An 18,295-nucleotide genomic window follows, 5' to 3' on the forward strand; every position below is an offset into this window, starting at 1 on the left:
CGATAATATTAGCTGCCAAGTTAGGGACTCCACTCTGTGTATCCAAACTCATGTTGGCCTGTGTGTAGAGTGCGTTATTTTCTGGGCAAATCACTAATAAAGATGCTATTCTCACGACGCCTTGTGACGTCACTTTTCTTTGGTACCATCATATTAGCAGTGACATTAATATAGTGCATTGTGGTTTCAATAACCCCTAAGAACCACTAATTGATTAGATTATTTCATTGCTCCTTGTAGTAATTTAGTTAATTCAGTAGATCAGTTTGTTTTGTCTTAAATTTCTTATGAATGTTATTCATTGCGCCAATGGCTAACATCCTGTTCCCATGTGCTCAAGTTCAGTTAATTTTATGTGGATTATTTAATTACGTTAGGTAGGGAACAATGTTCCTACTCTCTTGTTACTGATATACTGGATCTGAGGATGGTCATTTGAACCAAAACCAGTCATTCAAAGAAATTACAGCAAGAGAGATGTATATTAAAAAATCTGTTTCATATATGTAATGCACCAGTGGCACAGGGAAATTTTACAAACAGATTACAATATATCATTGTTAAATTTCTTCATAAGAAAGGTGACAAGAATGACGTAAATAATTATTGTCCAATTTTCTTACTGACATCTTTTCCCAAAACAGTCAAAAAAGTAATGCACCCAAGGGAAGCCACACATTTAAATAGAGACAGTTTAATTAGCACATCTTTTTGGATTCCAGAAGGGTTGCTCAACTAAGAATGCCAGTTGTACATTCACTCACAAAATATTACAAGCCTTTCCAAGGTGTTTGACCATGAATATTACGTCACCGTCTTAGATGTTATGGAATTTATAGCTTTATAAACAGTTGGTTTCAAATATACAGAATGTAAAAAATTCCACTGAAAATTTTGAATGTCATTTGCAAGAGAGAAAATTTTAGTGACTAGGGAGAAATCACAAAGGGAATCCCACAGTGTTCAACCTCTGTTCCACTCTTATTCCTTATATATGTGTATTAACTTAACATTCATCAAGCAGAGCAGGTACTTTTTGCAGACTATACTAGTGTTACATACCATTAGAGGGCAACAGAAGAAACCGCTGATGTTTTTTCAAAGAATAATTAAGTGGTTCCTCGATTTTGAGGAAACATACTATATTAATTTTAGTACAATAAATAGTGTCTTACTAACTATTGATGTAGCACGTAAACAAGGGTCATTTTAAGGGTAGACTGCTGGAAATTTTTGGTGTACATATTGATAAAAATGAACTGGAAGAAGCATATTACTGAGCTGCTCAAACAATTAAGTTCAGCTACTTTTGCTCTTCATATAATTGCTAGTCTTGGAAACAAATGATTCAGTCTCCTAATATATTTTGCATATTTCCACTCACATACGTCTTACAGAATAATTTTCTGGAGTAAGTCGTCATATAGAAAGGAAGTTTTTATTGATATATATATTTGCTAATGAAATTCCTCAGTAATAATCTATTGCCATTAAAGAAGAATAGTGATGTCTGTTCCTGTGATACTAGAAGAAAAAATGGCCTTTATCAACCATTATTAAAGCTGTTAGTGGCTCAGAAAGGAGGTCACGAATGCATCAAGAATAATTTTTGAACATTTCTCCAATAACATAAAACATCTGACAGCTATCACAGAAAGTTCTTTTTTTTCTGGACAGCTCTTATTTTATAAACAAATTTTTATTTAAAAGCTGGCAGCCAGATTTTTTTAAGAAACCTAGTTTTTAAGTGTAGTAGGACTAAAAAATAATATGTTCATTAATGATGAAAGAAATCGCATATACATTCCCTGTAAACTGACTCACTCCACATCGCATTGATAAAAAAAATTGTTCAAATGATCTATGAAACATGCAGTTAACTGACTACCAACCTCTGATCTTCTCACTGACACCTCCCCCTTCATTTTCACCCTCCTACATCATCACAAAAGGTGGGCAAATCTCATACTGGGATGTGAATGACATACCCCTCCTTTCTATTCTCCCTATCCTAACCACCTTTCTTCACTTAGGAAGAAACTAATGGTTCTGAACTGTAAGACAGTTTTTTTGCATCATTATATGGATCTACCAGCAAAACTGGTATTTCATAACCTGAAAGTAATTAATCAATAGTCGTTCTGCCTCGTTGTAATAATATAGTTTTCTAAAGTAAATTTTCATTTTGATGCAGTTAACCATGAAAGAACATGAGCTCAAAGCACAACTAGTACAGCCTAGTAATGCGCAAAACGATAACCACAAAGTTCTCAATTCCAATGAGTTCTCATTGTGAAGAACTAATGTCAGTTCTGTGTTTTCAGTTCTTACTTTGCAGTGACAGAAAATTGTTGACACTCATATTAGACACCAACTGCTAGCATAATCACAAGTAATGTGACGTATAGCTATGCTTTGTATTAATGCAGCAAAGTTACTAGTTTCATACCTCAGTTGTGACCTTGATCAAATTTTTTATTCAGTTTATTCATTTCAATGAATTTTTTTATTATTTCTAATCTTTTGTCATGTCATTTTAATTACCATATCAACTTTTTCATCTGCTTTCATTTCTTCTTTCTTTCATTCTTTTTTTATTTGTAGTCTCTGTCCATGTGATTTTAATTTTTTAACACATTAACTTCCATTTAATTTCTTCCATTTCATCGCATTACATTTTCATTCGTGTTGACGCATTCATTATTTATATTCAAAATTTGGATTGAATGTTGTTCTACTTAAATCCCTTCTTTTGTTTAAATCTTCATCTCCATTATTTTGTCCATCATGCAACAAGAATTAATATTTTAAATACCTGCAGACAGGCACAACAAAGAGACTTCTAAACATGACAGCTTTCGAACACACACACACACACACACACACACACACACACACACACACACAAGTATTACTTACACATATAGACCATTATCACAGGCCACAGAGGCTTTGGACTGATCTGGCCTAAGTGACCACAGACAGTGGTCATGTGTTTGTAAGTTGTGCTTTCATGAATATGTGTGTGTGTGTGTGTGTGTGTGTGTGTGTGTGTTTTGTCCACTTTAGAAGAAGGCCTTTTAGCTGAAAGCTCACATGTTTAGCAGTCTCTTTGTGATGCCTGTCAGCAACTCAACATATCTACTACAAGGTGAATACACTCTATCCTTATCAAAATATCGTCATTATTCCATCTAAGTTTCCACTGTTTGTTTGTTTTTTTAAGTATTTGCATGACAATTAACATCCAAAAGTTCTTGTTTATCAGTTCTCATTTTTCAGTTACAGGAATTCAGGCAACAGCACTGACTTCTTCATTTGTTAAGTACATAGAACATTGAATTGAAATGTGTACTAAAACAACAATGTATTTGCAACATCATTTACATAGAACTGTGGTGCAAAAATAGTCCATTAACTTTCAAAAATGAAGTAGGAACAGGAGTGGAGGTGGTTGTGGGTCAGGGGCTAGTGAAAATTGATGCCATTTGTGGGACTGAAGGACTTATAGTAGGGTGGCGGTGGGGAGAGAGGTGGAGATTATCTAGATGGCACTCGCAGTGAGGCAGTCAATATAGTTTGGGAGCAGTGCAAAGGATTGTGCACCTGATGTTTCTTTTTTCCTAGCACAGTAATAGGTAGGCAAAGCAATGATTCAAATATGGAAAATTACGATGTCATAACTCATCTTCCCCAGTAAAAGACATCTTCACGTATTATAGTAAAGTTATTTACACGTTGAAAATTCAAAATTTCGGAAAGAAAAGTATTAGATTTAATCGATGTTCTGATCTTACAATCTATCTGAAGCCTGCACAGGCTTGAATATTTCTCAGTAAATTGTGCAGTAAACATTTAATGTATAAACCAACCTACCTGTGGTAGAAGTAAACTGGTTTGTTCTGTTATGGTTTGCTTTGTGGAGGCTGCTGCTAAATACGATTCAAATTCAAGGATCTGTTGTTTCTCTACAGCAGCTATCTGCAGTTCTTTTGTTTTTGTCTCATCCAGTAGTTCACCAGACGACATTGTGGGAGGTGGATACTGAAAGTGGCTGTCATAAAACAAAAATATTAAACACCAAGTAGGTACAAGCAATTCTTCTAAATATAAAACATTGTTTGACACATTAAAACAGTAATTTATACTGGTCGCCACAGGGGGAAACTGATCAAGCTCCATCTGCTAATGCATTAGATTATTTGCATATTTTCTCACTGCAAGTTCAGTATCACCTGCCAGGCTACTCTCCGTGCAACACTAAGACAACTGAATTGAACTCTTCAAGATACATGATGATTATACAGGTTACAAGCAGGTCACTCCATGTCAACTCACCTAGGCATCCCTGCTTGATCATCATAGATTTCATTGAAATTTTGTGTGAACATGTCCCCAATGAACAACAGTAAAGGTTAAAGTTTGTCGAAGCAGTACTGGCCGAGACACAGTCACTCGTTTTACTCCATTTGCAAATTTTCATACAGAGAGAGAGAGAGAGTGACTTTCTGGCAACCTTGAATTCTTATATATCAGGCAAGATTTTGTCAAAAGAAATGCTATTTGGCCATATTGTACAACTTAATATATTCTCTGGAGAAGAATAATGAGAAGAATTTTACAAGCTTTATTTAGGCACAAACTTTCAGGGGGGAAAAATTTGATGTTTGGCTTCTTATATCTGAGGGCTAAATGTATGACAAACATGAACCTTGGCATGTAGCAGCCTCACAACACAATGTTCTCAAATATGAAGTTTCATTTATGTACCACTTTCCAATAACAAATAAATTAAATGCAAACTTGAAGATTTTGTAAAAAGTTAAAAGAAAATGCAGTCTTTTTATCTTGATTTTGCAAAGCACAATGTTCTACAAAACTTTTCAAACTGGGCACATTAGAAAGACCATGATTTTACTGCAATGTTGGATAACAGTACTAGATAATTTGAATCAAAGTTGGGCATGAAAATCATGAGAAAAAAAAATGTAAACTTCAGATTCTTACATCTCATATAGTAAACATGCTGAACATTGCTTTACATGCAAATATACCCTATTTTCACCTTTTCATAAAACTCATGATTTTTTGACAGATTCTTAGAGCACTGGAAAAATGGCAGATGAATGAAATTTTGTATACAAAATCCTTGTGATACTGAACTATTGCATATCAAGTTTCATGTTTAGCGCCCCTTTACTCTACATGATATAAGAACCCATAGTTTACATTTTTTTGCTTCCCATGATCACGACACCTAACTACAATTCAAATTATCTAGCATTGTTAGCCCACATTGGACAGGCAAATTAACTTCTTATTGCAGTTAAAACCATGGTCTTTCTAGTGAGATCACTTTGAAAAGTTTTATAGGAGAAAGTTTTTTGCAAAACAAGGTCAAAAAGACTGCATTTTTACCTTCTTATAAAATCTTAAAGTGGCAGTTAATTTATTCAGTATTGGAAATTGGTACATCAATGGAACTTCATATTTGAGAGCCTTGTGTTGCTAAGGTACTGCATGCCAATTTTTACGTTTGTCATACCTTTAGTCCCTGAGATATAAAAAGCCAAACTTTGAAATTCTCTTGGGTCTGTATATGGCTGGTAAAATTATTTTCCTCATTATTCTTTCAAAAATTGGATAAAGTTGTACAAGAGGGCCACATTTCATATCTTTCAACAAAATATTGCTCAAGATATAACAGCTCATAATCTCCCAGAAATTCATATTAACTCTGCATGAAGTTCCACACGGGGTCAAACAAGTGACTGTATCCCAGCCCGTATTGCTTTGATGAATTTTAAACTTTAAGGTGTTCACTGCAGACGTGTGAATGTTCGCATAAAATTTCATCAAAATCTGTGACGGTCGGGAAGGAAAATATTCCAAAATTAGGAAATTTGACATGGAATGAACTAAATATTTTATCATCAAAATAAAACAAGAAATAAAAATAATGTTTTTACACAAACAATATAGTACAATATCAATACATTGCACAATATGAAGTCAACAGCTATCACCAAGCATATTATGGTATTAACAATCAGGCAAAACTGGCAAATTCTTGCTATGATAATTTATCAATCATAATAATTACAGAGACAAAATCTTAGATTAAGTGGAAAGTTACCAATACACTTAAAGTGTGCACAACTTTTTTAATTGTCATTAAAATCCAATCAAAAAGGAACACTTAATAGTTGTTATAAAAATATGGTTGCAGACTTTTATGTCGAGTTTACAGGCGATATCATGAATTTTGACATCTACTATCTTTGAAGCATTCTTTGTTCATTAAGATTGGGATTTAGTCCAATTATCTGTAGTTTCTCTAATTTGGAAGCAGCTTTTGATTTAAGAATCCTTAATTGTTTAATGCCAAGGTTATTCCATGCCTACTCCTATCCCTTGCCATATGGGAGATATCCATGTTGAAGGCCTAGGTGCCAGACCTCTATTATGCATATCCCACCCTACAAGAGGTACAGCAATTTGTGAAAGCAGTCATGACAGATATAAATGATGCTGGATCTTGTGCATGCCACTGCATGTGGGTCTGACAGTGAAACAGTTGCCTGCACAAATGATTGACCACCAACAAACAGTGGCCAAGGGTAGTACTGGGCAACGCCGGCCAGGGTGGCCGAGCGGTTCTAGGCGCTACAGTCTGGAACCGCGCGACCGCTACAGTTGCAGGTTCGAATCCTGCCCGGGCATGGATGTGTGTGATGTCCTTAGGTTAGTTAGGTTTAAGTAGTTCTAAGTTCTAGGGGACTGATGACCTTAGAAGTTAAGTCCCATAGTGCTCAGAGCAAGTTTTGAAAGTACTGAGCAACAATGGCAGAATATGACACTTATCATAATCTTCTTGACTTAAACAGCACCTTCAAAACCTGAACCGGGAGATTCCATGGTAACTCATGTTACATTTTGAAATCTGTGTTTTATTATGTTGACATGTTATCAATCTATAAACCCATACTTTCTTTTGCAAATCATCATTATAAATTGTACTATTCAGGCAAAGATCTTTAAGTGTTATTTAAGCATTAAAATTAAAGAATAAGAATGATGAGAAGGTACCCAACTACAAAGTCCTTTGTGTAGTGTATTTCCAGAAGTATAAGGACCTATTACATCCTGTGATTCAACTGTAAATACGTAGTGCTGAATACAATCTGAATTGCTGAAGGAGCAGACTTACAACAGTGACAATGAGGAATTTTTGGAACTGTAACTAATCCTGTGCCAAAACAAGATTCTTCAGGCTATTTTACCAAGAGTTTCAACACAGAAGGTGACAGATCTGCCACATCTACAATCACTTCTGGAATCCCAGCTGCGCAGCTCTTCAATGAAGCCTGGGTGGACTGAGAAATGTATCGAAAGCATTTAGCACTTCATTTCCAGGTAAGTGACATTAAGTGACCCGAGAGACAGTAAACCTTTCTATTACCTACAAACCACAGCTCTTAATTTGTGTGAAAGCTGACCTGTCTATATGACCGAACAGTGCTACCTCTCACCACTGTTCACTCACTTATGAGTGAACCTTTTGGTACAAAAATGCATGTGGTGGTTCATCAAAATCGAAAGGTAACTTTACACGGTTATGCATCAAGGATGGCAGACCTGCAGGGCATGAGTAGAAAAATGCAAGTTTACAGTTTCTTGTGAAGTATCATTAGCAGAACCATGCATGCACATTGTAAGGTTTCTCTTGCTTTGGACAGCATTTTAGTTTCTAAAATTTACATTTTACTGGGACTCTGCAGCTAGCAGAATAATTTGGTGTCTTAAGCGGCATTGCAGAGTACAACAGCAGTGAGTTACAAGGTGTACAATTTAGCTTCCGTCATTTGCTGATAGGTGGCGACAACGGTAAGCAGCGGTCGAAAGAAACAGATCGCAGACGTCAGGTAGTTAGCTTGGACGTCTGTCAACATAACCTCATTCAAACATTAGTCGATTTGTGTCTGCATCATAAAGTTGTTCTTGATTGAAAATGTCAGTTTGCGAGCCTAATTCTCATCATTTGCAGGAGGTGTTACTGTTTTGTTTCAATATGAAGAAAACAGCGGCTGAGACTCATAGAATGCTCTCAAGTATGTATGGTAAGGATGCTATTAGTGAAAGAACCTGGCAAGAGTGGTTTCAATGCTTCATGATTGGTGATTTTAACATCGTAGACCGAAATAGTGGAGGAAGAGAGAATGTTTTCGAACATGCATAATTGGAGACATTGCTGAATGAAGACTCGCGTCAAACTCTAGAAGAATTGGCACGATTAGTGGGAGTGATACAGCAAGTCATTTAAAAACGTCTCAAGGCTATGGGCATGATTCAGAAAGAAGGAACTGAGGTCCTGTGTGAGCTGAAACCAAGAGACTTAACAGCATTTGTGTGTTTGTGAACAGTTGCTTCAGAGGCAAAAACTGAAGGGGTTTCTGCAGCTCCTTGTGATCAGGGACGAAAAATGGGATCATTACGGTAACTCTTAATGCAAAAAACCATGGGGATATCCTGGCCATGCTTCCATGTCAACGGCCAAACTGAATATTCATGGCTCCAAGATCATGCATTTGGTGGGACCAGCTTGGCATTGTGTACTATGAGGTGTTAAAACCGTGTGAAACAATCACATGTGCTCGTTATCAAACACAATTAATGCATCTGAGCAGAGAATTAAAAGACAAATGGCCGCAGTACAGCGAGAGGCATGATAAAGTGATTTTGCAGCATGACAACACTTGACCCCATGATGCAAAAGAGGTCAAAAGATACTTTGAAGTGTTAAAATGGGAACTCCTACCCCACCCGCCGTATTCTCCAGACATTGCTACCTCTGACTATCACCTGTTTAGATCAATGGCGCATGGCCTGGCTGACCAACACTTCCGATCTCATGAAGAAGTCACAAATTGTATCGATTAGTGGATTGCTTCAAAAGATGAAGAATTTTTTCGACGCGGGATTCGTACACTGCCCGAATATGGGAGAAAGCCTCAAACGATGGGGAAAAAATGGCAGAAGCAAAGTTGTACACCTTGTAGAAGCTGGTTCTCATGTGGGCATTGATGGCAAATGGACCATATGGCATAGTAGTGAGTCATTTGGGTGGGAAGGGGTATGCAAGTTGTGGGAAAAGATCTTATTTGATGACTGATACACAGGGGAAATCACAGGCATTCCAGTGCAAAAGTCAGAATTCTCTTTATTCAATATTCATTATCAAAGTTCACTTTAAGCACAGAAAAAACTAGGAGGAGTCTACGGGTCCTCAGCGCTTTCATACAACAATACCAGAACGCAGTAAACCAGTTAAATCAGTAGACAAATGAAAATTGTTAAGCTACCAATGATGCATGAATAGGTACAAAATTTTTCAAAGTATGCAAGAGATTTTGGCTGTGAGCTAATCCCACCATTTGGTGATATGATGTATTATGATGCTGTTCTTACATAATAAACAGCAATAGGACTTACCCAAAACTTCTTGTTCTGTGATAGAACACTGCATCATGCTCTCTAATTTCATTATCTTTTTGAGATGAATCGTTTCAGACTATTTAACCATAACTGTTCAATGGTTTTTGTTAATAAACACATTGTAATGACATCCTGGGAAAATAAATTAGCTACCCGCACTTCCATTTATAATCACAGATCACCTGTTTGCATCTTCTAAATAATCCAATGCACTACAAGAACTGATTCGAGGGACATCATCAATGAGAGGTTCAGAGAAAACAAGTAGGAGGAAATCCTACACACAGACTCATTAAGATAATCAAGGGAAAAATTAGTAGACAGTCTCAGGTGGGAAGGTATAACCTGTTATGTACAGGGTGATTATAATTGAAGTTAAACTTTCAAAACGCAGTAGAAACACCATCACTGGTCAGAATGACATCAAATTGCAATGGAATATTATCGGAGAAGTGGGAAAACGTATGGCAGAAGAAAACAAATAATGTGAAAATTGATCAATAGATGGTGGTGTATGTGTCAGAACACGTAAATGAAAACACCTGTCACGCGCACGATCCATTGAAGTTGGTATAAACACGATGGGTACACGGTTTTCATCCTTTTGTCTCTGCGACATTCACCATGCCTGTCTCAAAGCACGATCGTGCTCTGCTTGTAAAACTGTATGACAAGATTTATGACTGTGCACGTGTCACTCTGCAGAAGTTCCCACCACTTAAGGGTTTGAAAAATGGGGTTGGTCCAATGACTGCTGTGGGTCTGAAGGAAATGATTCGGAAATTCGAATTGATGGGTTCTTTTGGTGTGCCACCTTGTGGAGGGAGGAAACGAATTGATTCGACGTCAGTGGAAGTAGTGGCCACAGCAATGCAGGAGGAGACAAGGGGTGGTATGCAAACGTGTAGTGCACAGAGAATTGCCCGAACGTTGGACTTACCCATGAGCACGGTGCATAAAGTCCTACAAAACAGCCTTCTTTGCTATTCATTCAAAATTACCCATGTGCAGGAGTTACTTCCTGTTGACTTGCCAGCAAAAGAGACCTTTGCTCTGGAATTTCATGCTCACATGGAAGTGGACAATGACTGGATGTGGAAGATTTTGTGGACAGTCTTAGCCCGCTTCCATCTGACAGGATATGTCAATACACAGAATTGTTTAATATGGGCAATAGAAAATCCACACGCAAATCAACCAGCACCACTGCATCCTGAAAACGTCACTGTGTGGTGTGGGTTTACGGCTTCATTTATCACAGAGTCACTTTTCCGAAGCGACAGGTGCTTCCAGTCCTGTTACCTGTACCGTCACTGGCAAGCCTTAGAGTGTCTTTTGTGCAACCACATAATTCCAGCTCTCCAACAGCAGGGATGTGTGGATGGGATAATTTTTATGCAAGATGGTGCACCTCCGCACATTGCAAATCCAGTTACACAGCCGCTGAAATGCCATTTCAGAAATGATAGAATTATCAGCCACCATTTCCCTACAGCCTCCTCCTGATCTTAATCCATGTGATTTCTGGCTGTGGGGTTACCTGAAAGATGTTGCGTTCAGTGTTCTGATTGCAAACTTAGCTGCATTGAAGGCATGCATTGTGCAACACATTCTGAACATGACCCCGGAAACACTTCGATCAGTTGTGGAACATGCTGTTTCTCGATTTCAACTTGTTGCAGAAAACAGTGGACAGCATATTGAACATGTTTTGTGCCAGTCACATGGAAATTGGCAATCCGATTTGATTTTGATTGATGCTTTTTATGCGGTTTTTGGCCTCAGGACAATTAAAAACCGATTTTTCCCATCCGATGTGATATGACCTTTCCCTGGTGTATGGGCTTACGTAACTAACAGCATCACACCTGTAAACTCATGTAAAACCTGTACACTCGTGTAAACTGAGTAGTACAGTTTGCTTAACATCAACCTTAGGCATTATTGTATGATTCATTTGTCACTTGTAGTCGACCATTATTAAAATTATGATGCTTACAGTGTTACATTTTGTAACTATTTGTTTTTCTTCTGCCATACGTTTTCCCCCTTGTCCGATAATATTCTGTTGCAATTTGACGTCATTCTGACCAGTGGTATTATTTCTACAATGGTTTGAAAGTTTAACTTTAATTATAATCACCCTGTACATCACCTACACCACCTTCTACGGACTCATGGCTAAACTGAGAAACTTTTGTGGAGGTCTGACACTGCAAGGGGATTTTTCAATGTGATATGGTGATTAGATTAGCACTAGACAGTGAAGTGCATGCCCAAAAGATGCGGCAGTCAGATCCTTTCTGAAGCCTTGCATACTGCCAGCGCAATTACTCAAGCAGCTCAGGCAAACATCTTTACAGAGTGTTAAACACCTGAAATGTCATCTCCACTGGCAATGTGGTATGACCCGATATTACAATTGTAAAAGTGTCATGCAGTCCAGGTGACAGTGAAGTGGGCCCTGCTCAACCAATCAGGAACTGAACTCGGTGCCATACCAGTTTTTCTACCCAGCCTTTCTGTAATTTCTGCAAACAGCCCAGTTGTCCCAATTATTTTTCTCTATATGCTACATGTAGTTACCCACATTATAATGACGTGCCAATAGTGCTTTTGCCATGGTCACATAGCAGATGTACGTAAGAGCTAGCTGCGCCATTAGCATTCATTCATGTGTGTAGAAGCAAATAAACGACATCGCAGCATCAATGGTAGCACCATGATACCTTATGTTGTTGGCCATGGTTCATGGTATTACCATTTTATTCTTTTTTCGTTCCAGGGCCCTCAGTCTCAATCATCAATCAGCCTTCGATTAGGGCCTCCACCGTTAAAATCAGTAGCTACTAAACTGGATTTAAACTCAACTTAAAATCTCAATATTAGGCCAGGTAGTTTCTGGAGTTAACATACAGCCACGTAATCACAACCCTTCCTTTCTCCTGTATTAGCAGAACCCCTGGTACAAAATAATTTTAGCCTGGATATACAGCATCTGAGTTTTCCATCTAACACACAGTCTAAGCAATACAGAATACTGTTTTGTGTGCAGAAGCTGATTCTTTGTGTCTCCAACAAGCTCTACTATTTTCTCCTGGACTGGGAATGGCTTGAATCAGCAGTACATTTTCTATGTCTGCCTGATACCTTCAGCCTTGTGGTATAAGATTAAATAAAAACTGGATCATTACATACTATCTCCATTTACTTATAGCAGATGGGCATCACCTTTAGTCATTGTTTGCAAACCAAGTGGTATGATACACCACTGTAAGGGCTCAAAGGTACCGTAAACACACAGTCGATAGTAAACTCGTACCCCCTTCCAGATCATTATGATCTGTTTTCAAAATTGTCTGGGGGTCAGCATTCTTGTAAGACTAATAATCCAGAAGCTTACTTTCAGCTTCCTTTGCACGAGGCTTCCAAAGTCACCCTTGTATTAAATACTCTATTTGGCCTTTATCAGTATAGCAGTTCACCTTATGAATTGCTAGCACACCAGCAAACTTTCAGAAATTTCTAAAAAAAACTACTGTCAACATTCCACAATGTGTAAATTATCTGGATGATACAATAGTGAAAGGAAGAACTCAGGAGTGTAACTTGTCAAAATACTGCTCCTTTTACTCTACTATTAAATATGTAGGATATATCCTTGGCAAAGGAGACCTCAAATCGAGGTCACAGAAAATATCAGCCATTTCTCATTTTCTAATAGCAAAGAACGAATAACGTGCAGGTTTCTCTGGGCAAGGTTACTAATTCCGCATATTGCAAGGGTAACTCAACTGTTGAATCAACTGTGGAGATTTCTTAAGATGAAGAAATGTCTGCAAACTGCTCCTGGCCTGAACCTGTGTCAGCCTGATTTAGATCTAGTGCTGGGCATGGGCACACCACCCAACAGTGTTGGGGCCATTCTATCATAAAAGTACCCGAATTGTTCAGAATGGCCTATTGCATTTACCTCTAAGGCACTCACCATGGGTCATAAACAATTATCCCCAGATGACAAGGAGACACTGTTAATTATCTCTGGTATCCATAAATTCTGCATTTTTAACCCCATATGATAAGAAGGCACTGTTAATTATCTCTGGTATTCAGAAAAACAGCATCTTTATGAATGGTAACAAATTTCATCTGGTCTTGGATCATAGGTTGCTGCTGTCCATATTTGGCCCAAAGTCAAACTGCCTGAATGACATCTCGGAAATTACAAGACTAGGCACTTTTCTTATCAAATTACCACTATTTCATTTAGTATCTTACACTGGCCCAGCATGTGAAAGCAGACACACTGTCATGATTTTCTATGTATCCTGATGAGGGACTTGATAAGTAAAAGACCGGTTGCTTCAACACTGATTCTCAATTGGAACAGTCAGTGGAAAAGTTTCCTGTCACCTCCAGATACATCACAGCAGTCACATATAAGGATCCACTACTGAGACACGTTTGCCATTTCGTACAAATCAGCTGATTGCAAGCTGTTCCTTCGAGAGCCTCCCTGGGACTTTCTTTTTCTTTTCATGGTGCCATGTCCTTCATCTTTTTGATGTCATATTACTGAATTAAGACAACTGTCAGTGTCAATCAGTGATTCCAGAGATTGTTTATTAAAGGAAATCTTCTAAACACAGGTTGTATGCCACCACATATTGTGATTCTTGCATGAGTTCCATTGGGCATTATCAGAATGAAGAATCTGGCCCAGTGACATGTACTGGCCAAATATTGATCAGGGTATTGCATGTACGGCTCCACAATGCCTAGCTTGTCAGATGCAGCAAACTGCACCGCTTTCGCCTACCAGCTGTGGTTTATGTCTACCTAGCACCGAGATTGGGTGCAAGAGGACTTAGCGGGTCCATTCCATGGTGCCATGTGATTTTAATACATGCAGATTCTCATTTCCCACATGTTATAAAAATAAAAACCATGACAGAAAATACCACTAAAGCCCTGGCCACTGTTTTTTCTACTGCAGGAGCTCCATGAACTCTGGTCATCAATAATGGGCCACAGTTTCATAAGGCTGGTTTTCAATGGTTCTGTAACCTGAATGAAATCTAGCATACCACCACACCACTGCTTCACCCTACATCTAATGGCATTCCCAAACATTCTGTGTGAACATTTAAAATTCATATGGAGAAACTTTTAACATCCAAGCCTATTGTTTCTGCACTGCTTTTTTTTATTCCCTCACTGAGTAACACCAATCCACAATCCGAGCCCCAGGGAAAGTCTTGTGAGGACACCCTCATCATTCCTTGTCAGATCTGTTACAGTCTCCATTGGTACAGGACACAGTGGCCATACCTTTTTGGGTGGGTGTCCCCATTACTGCCCAGCAGGGCCACCAGCTGATCATGATACCCACACTCTGAGATACCCTTCACAGGCACTGAAATCAGCTCCATTTGTGCCACCTGGGGTAAATTCCACCTCCAAATCTGTCACACTGGCAGTGACAGCCCACCTCACCCACTCGAAGGACCATCAAAGACAGCAGATACAGCATCCAGTTCCAGGATGATGTCCCACGTGGTGGATGTCTGGCATCCCCTATTCTCCAGCCATCACCTATCATCCATATGGGCATGGACCTGAACCCCAATCTGCAACGGGTCCAAAGTAGGGCCCACAGTCTTCTCTGGAACCAGAAGTAAGTTACGAGTCCAAACTATTGTCACCTCCTGTCTCTCTGGTGCTGGATGTGGAAGTGGCTTCTCTACCAACTGTAGCATCTAAAGGTGCAACCCATCCTTCACAGTAAGCTACATGCATCTCATGCTCCTCTGGACTGGCCAAGACAGTGATGGCAGTATGGGTCATTTCAAGGGGGAGAGGGATCTTGAAATCCTGCTCGATATCTTGATGGATCAACTGATATAATTATGCATATGTCCGGTGATGTCTCCAGGCACAGCACAGTAGGAGACACTGCTGGCACAACGTCACATGTAAAAAGGCACGCGGCAGATTTAAGGCCCCTGCTGTTAGCATGAGTGACATAAAAGTAGATATCTTAGGTGTTGCGAAACAACTCAAATCACTTGACAAAGGCAAGTCTTCCAGTCCAGATGGTATACCAATCAGGTTCCTTTCAGAGTATTCAGACACAATAGTACCTTTCTTAGCAATCATATACAACCACTCACTTGACGAAAGTTCTGTTCCCAAAGACTGGAAAGTAGCACAGGTCACACCAGTATTCAAGAAAGGAAATAGGTGCAACCCACTGAATTACAGACACATATCACTGACCTCAATTTGCAGTAGGATTTTGGAGCATATACTGTACTCTAACATTATGAATCACCTTGAAGAAAATGACTCATTGGTACATAACCAACACGGATTCAGAAAATATCGTTCTTGTACAACACAGCTAGCTCATTATTCCCATGAAATAATGAGTGCTGTTGACAACGGATCTCAGATTGATTCCATATTCCTAAATTTCCACACGGCTTTTGATACCGTTCCTCACAAGTGACCGTTAATCAAATTGCGTGCATATGGAGTATCATCTCAGTTGTGTGACTGGATTCGTGATTTCCTCTCAGAGAGGTCACAGTTCATAGTGACTGACAGTAAATCATCAAGTAGAACAGAAGTGATATCCGGCGTTCTGCAAGGTAGTGTCATAGGCCCTCTGCTGTTCCTGATTTACATAAATGATCTATGTGATAATCTGAGCAGCCCCCTTACATTGTTTGCAGATGACACTGTAATTTACCGTCTAGTAAAGGCATCAGACGATCAAACAAAGAAAAGTGCGGAACGTCATCCACATGGGTACTAAAAGAAATTCCATAAATTTTGGGTATACGATACATCGCACAAATCTAAGGGCTGTCAATTCGACTAAATGTCTAGGAATTACAATTACAAGCAACTTAAATTGGAAAGACCACATAGATAATATTTTGGGGAAGGCAAAACGAAGACTGCACTTTGTTGGCAGAACACTTAGAAGACGCGACAAACCCACTAAAGAAACAGTCTACATTACCGTATTTACTCGAATCTAAGCCGCACTTTTTTCCGGTTTTTGTAATCCAAAAAACTGCCTGTGGCTTAGAATCGAGTGCAAAGTAAGCGGTAGTTCTTAAAAATGTTGGTAGGTGCCGCCACAACTCACTTCCGCCATCGAATATATGTAGCGCTACAAAGGCATGCTTTGCAGGCACAAAGATAAATACTGGCGCCAAAACCTTTGTGTCAGTAAATAAATTTTAAAAAAAGTGGAAGACAAGCATTTTTCGCCGCCCCGAGTTTCGACCACTGCATTTTCATACATTATCCAACGAAGTAAATACAAATTCCATATTGTTCATCTTTGAATGTAGCAGCATTTCAATGTACTACGAAAATCTGACTGGCAAGACTATTTGCGATGTTTGTCAATATGGCTAATTCTAAGTTCTGAATTTTTTCCTACCTGTGAGAAGAGATGGTTGCTAATAGGAACTTTTATGAATTGTGAATAACATGCAGTATTCTCTTCACCATAAGAATAATGCGAATATAAACATTTTGCCATGTATTCTTTCGTGTTTGCTATCATCGCATTTAAATCCTGTCTGCCTAATAACCTACGAACCTAGTGTGAGACAGCAGCAAACGCGGAAGAATATACATACCATGTCATGTTTATATTCGTATTATTGTTATGCCTAATAGTGATACACTCAGAAATGAAGCACGGCAATTGATTAGATTTTTAAATCTAAGATGACTCTAATTTCTGTGCAGAATGTAATGTACACAAGAGGCATCTGCAAAGATTTTGAAACGGAGAAAAATTTTAGCTAAACTCTCGTTCAGCACATCTATCATACGCAGTCTATTATTTGGTTCTTGTTGATCATTATCAAAGAAAGCAGCAGTGTAAGTAACAACAAATACCAGTCTCTTGCCATTGTTTCGCTAATGAGACAATTCTTCTCTTTTTTTATTGTAAGCGGCGATAGTGCGCACAAAAGCAAGGCATGCCGCGAGCGGCGACAGGTCGTAAACACTCATTATCAGAATGCATCAAACAATGCATGACACAGTACAATAATGCATTTTCAGCTTAGAGTGACGTAAACACCTATAACAAAGAGAACGGTACTTATCAGATCCAGGAAAAAAAAGCAACCGATTCAAACCAGACGAAGCACTTGAAAAAGGAAGGGTATCTGTATAAACACGGACGGAGCGCCTGACGCATAGCAATGGCTACTTGGTAAAGCTTAACTGCTAAGCTTAAGACTCGAACCAAACTGTAGCTGTATCATCATTCATTCGACCTAAATTGTGTCTCATATTACAATAGACCAACTTTGTTTCGATTTGGAGGTGCGGCCTAAAACTTTTCTCTCCCCTTGAATTTCGAGTCTCAGATTTCAGGTGCGGCTTAGATTCGGGAAATTTTTTTTTCCTGGATTTTGGGTATCATTTTTCAGGTGCGGCTTAGATTCGAGTAAATACGGTACACTTGTCTGTCCTCTGCTGGAATATTGCTGCAAGGTGTGGGATCCTAACAAGGTGGGATTGACAGAGGGCATCGAAAAAGTGCAAAGAAGAGCAGCACGTTTCGTGTTATCGCGCAATAGGGGTGAGAGTGTCGTTGATATGATATGCGAGTTGGGGTGACAGTCACTGAAATAAAGGCAATTTTCTTTGTGGCGAGATCTATTTATGAAATTTCAATCACCAACTTTCTCTTCCGAATGCAAAAATATTTTGTTGGCACCCTCCTTCGTATGGAGAAGTGATCATCATAATAAAATAAGAG

The 18,295-nt window shown here is 38.8% G+C and overlaps 1 protein-coding gene across 4 annotated transcripts in view; it reads right to left on the reverse strand.

Moving 5' to 3' along the window:
* LOC126419147 (integrator complex subunit 1) overlaps positions 1 to 18,295 on the reverse strand; it is a 288,378-nt gene that overhangs the window by 127,305 nt on the left and 142,778 nt on the right. For all 4 annotated transcript variants that reach the window (XM_050086288.1, XM_050086260.1, XM_050086280.1 and 1 more), the window contains exon 15: positions 3,877 to 4,054. In XM_050086288.1, the coding sequence (XP_049942245.1) occupies positions 3,877 to 4,054 (178 nt within the window). The remainder of the gene's footprint in view (positions 1 to 3,876; positions 4,055 to 18,295) is intronic.

This window comes from Schistocerca serialis, chromosome 1 (genome assembly GCF_023864345.2).
Source record: "Schistocerca serialis cubense isolate TAMUIC-IGC-003099 chromosome 1, iqSchSeri2.2, whole genome shotgun sequence".
NCBI lineage: Eukaryota > Metazoa > Arthropoda > Insecta > Orthoptera > Acrididae > Schistocerca > Schistocerca serialis.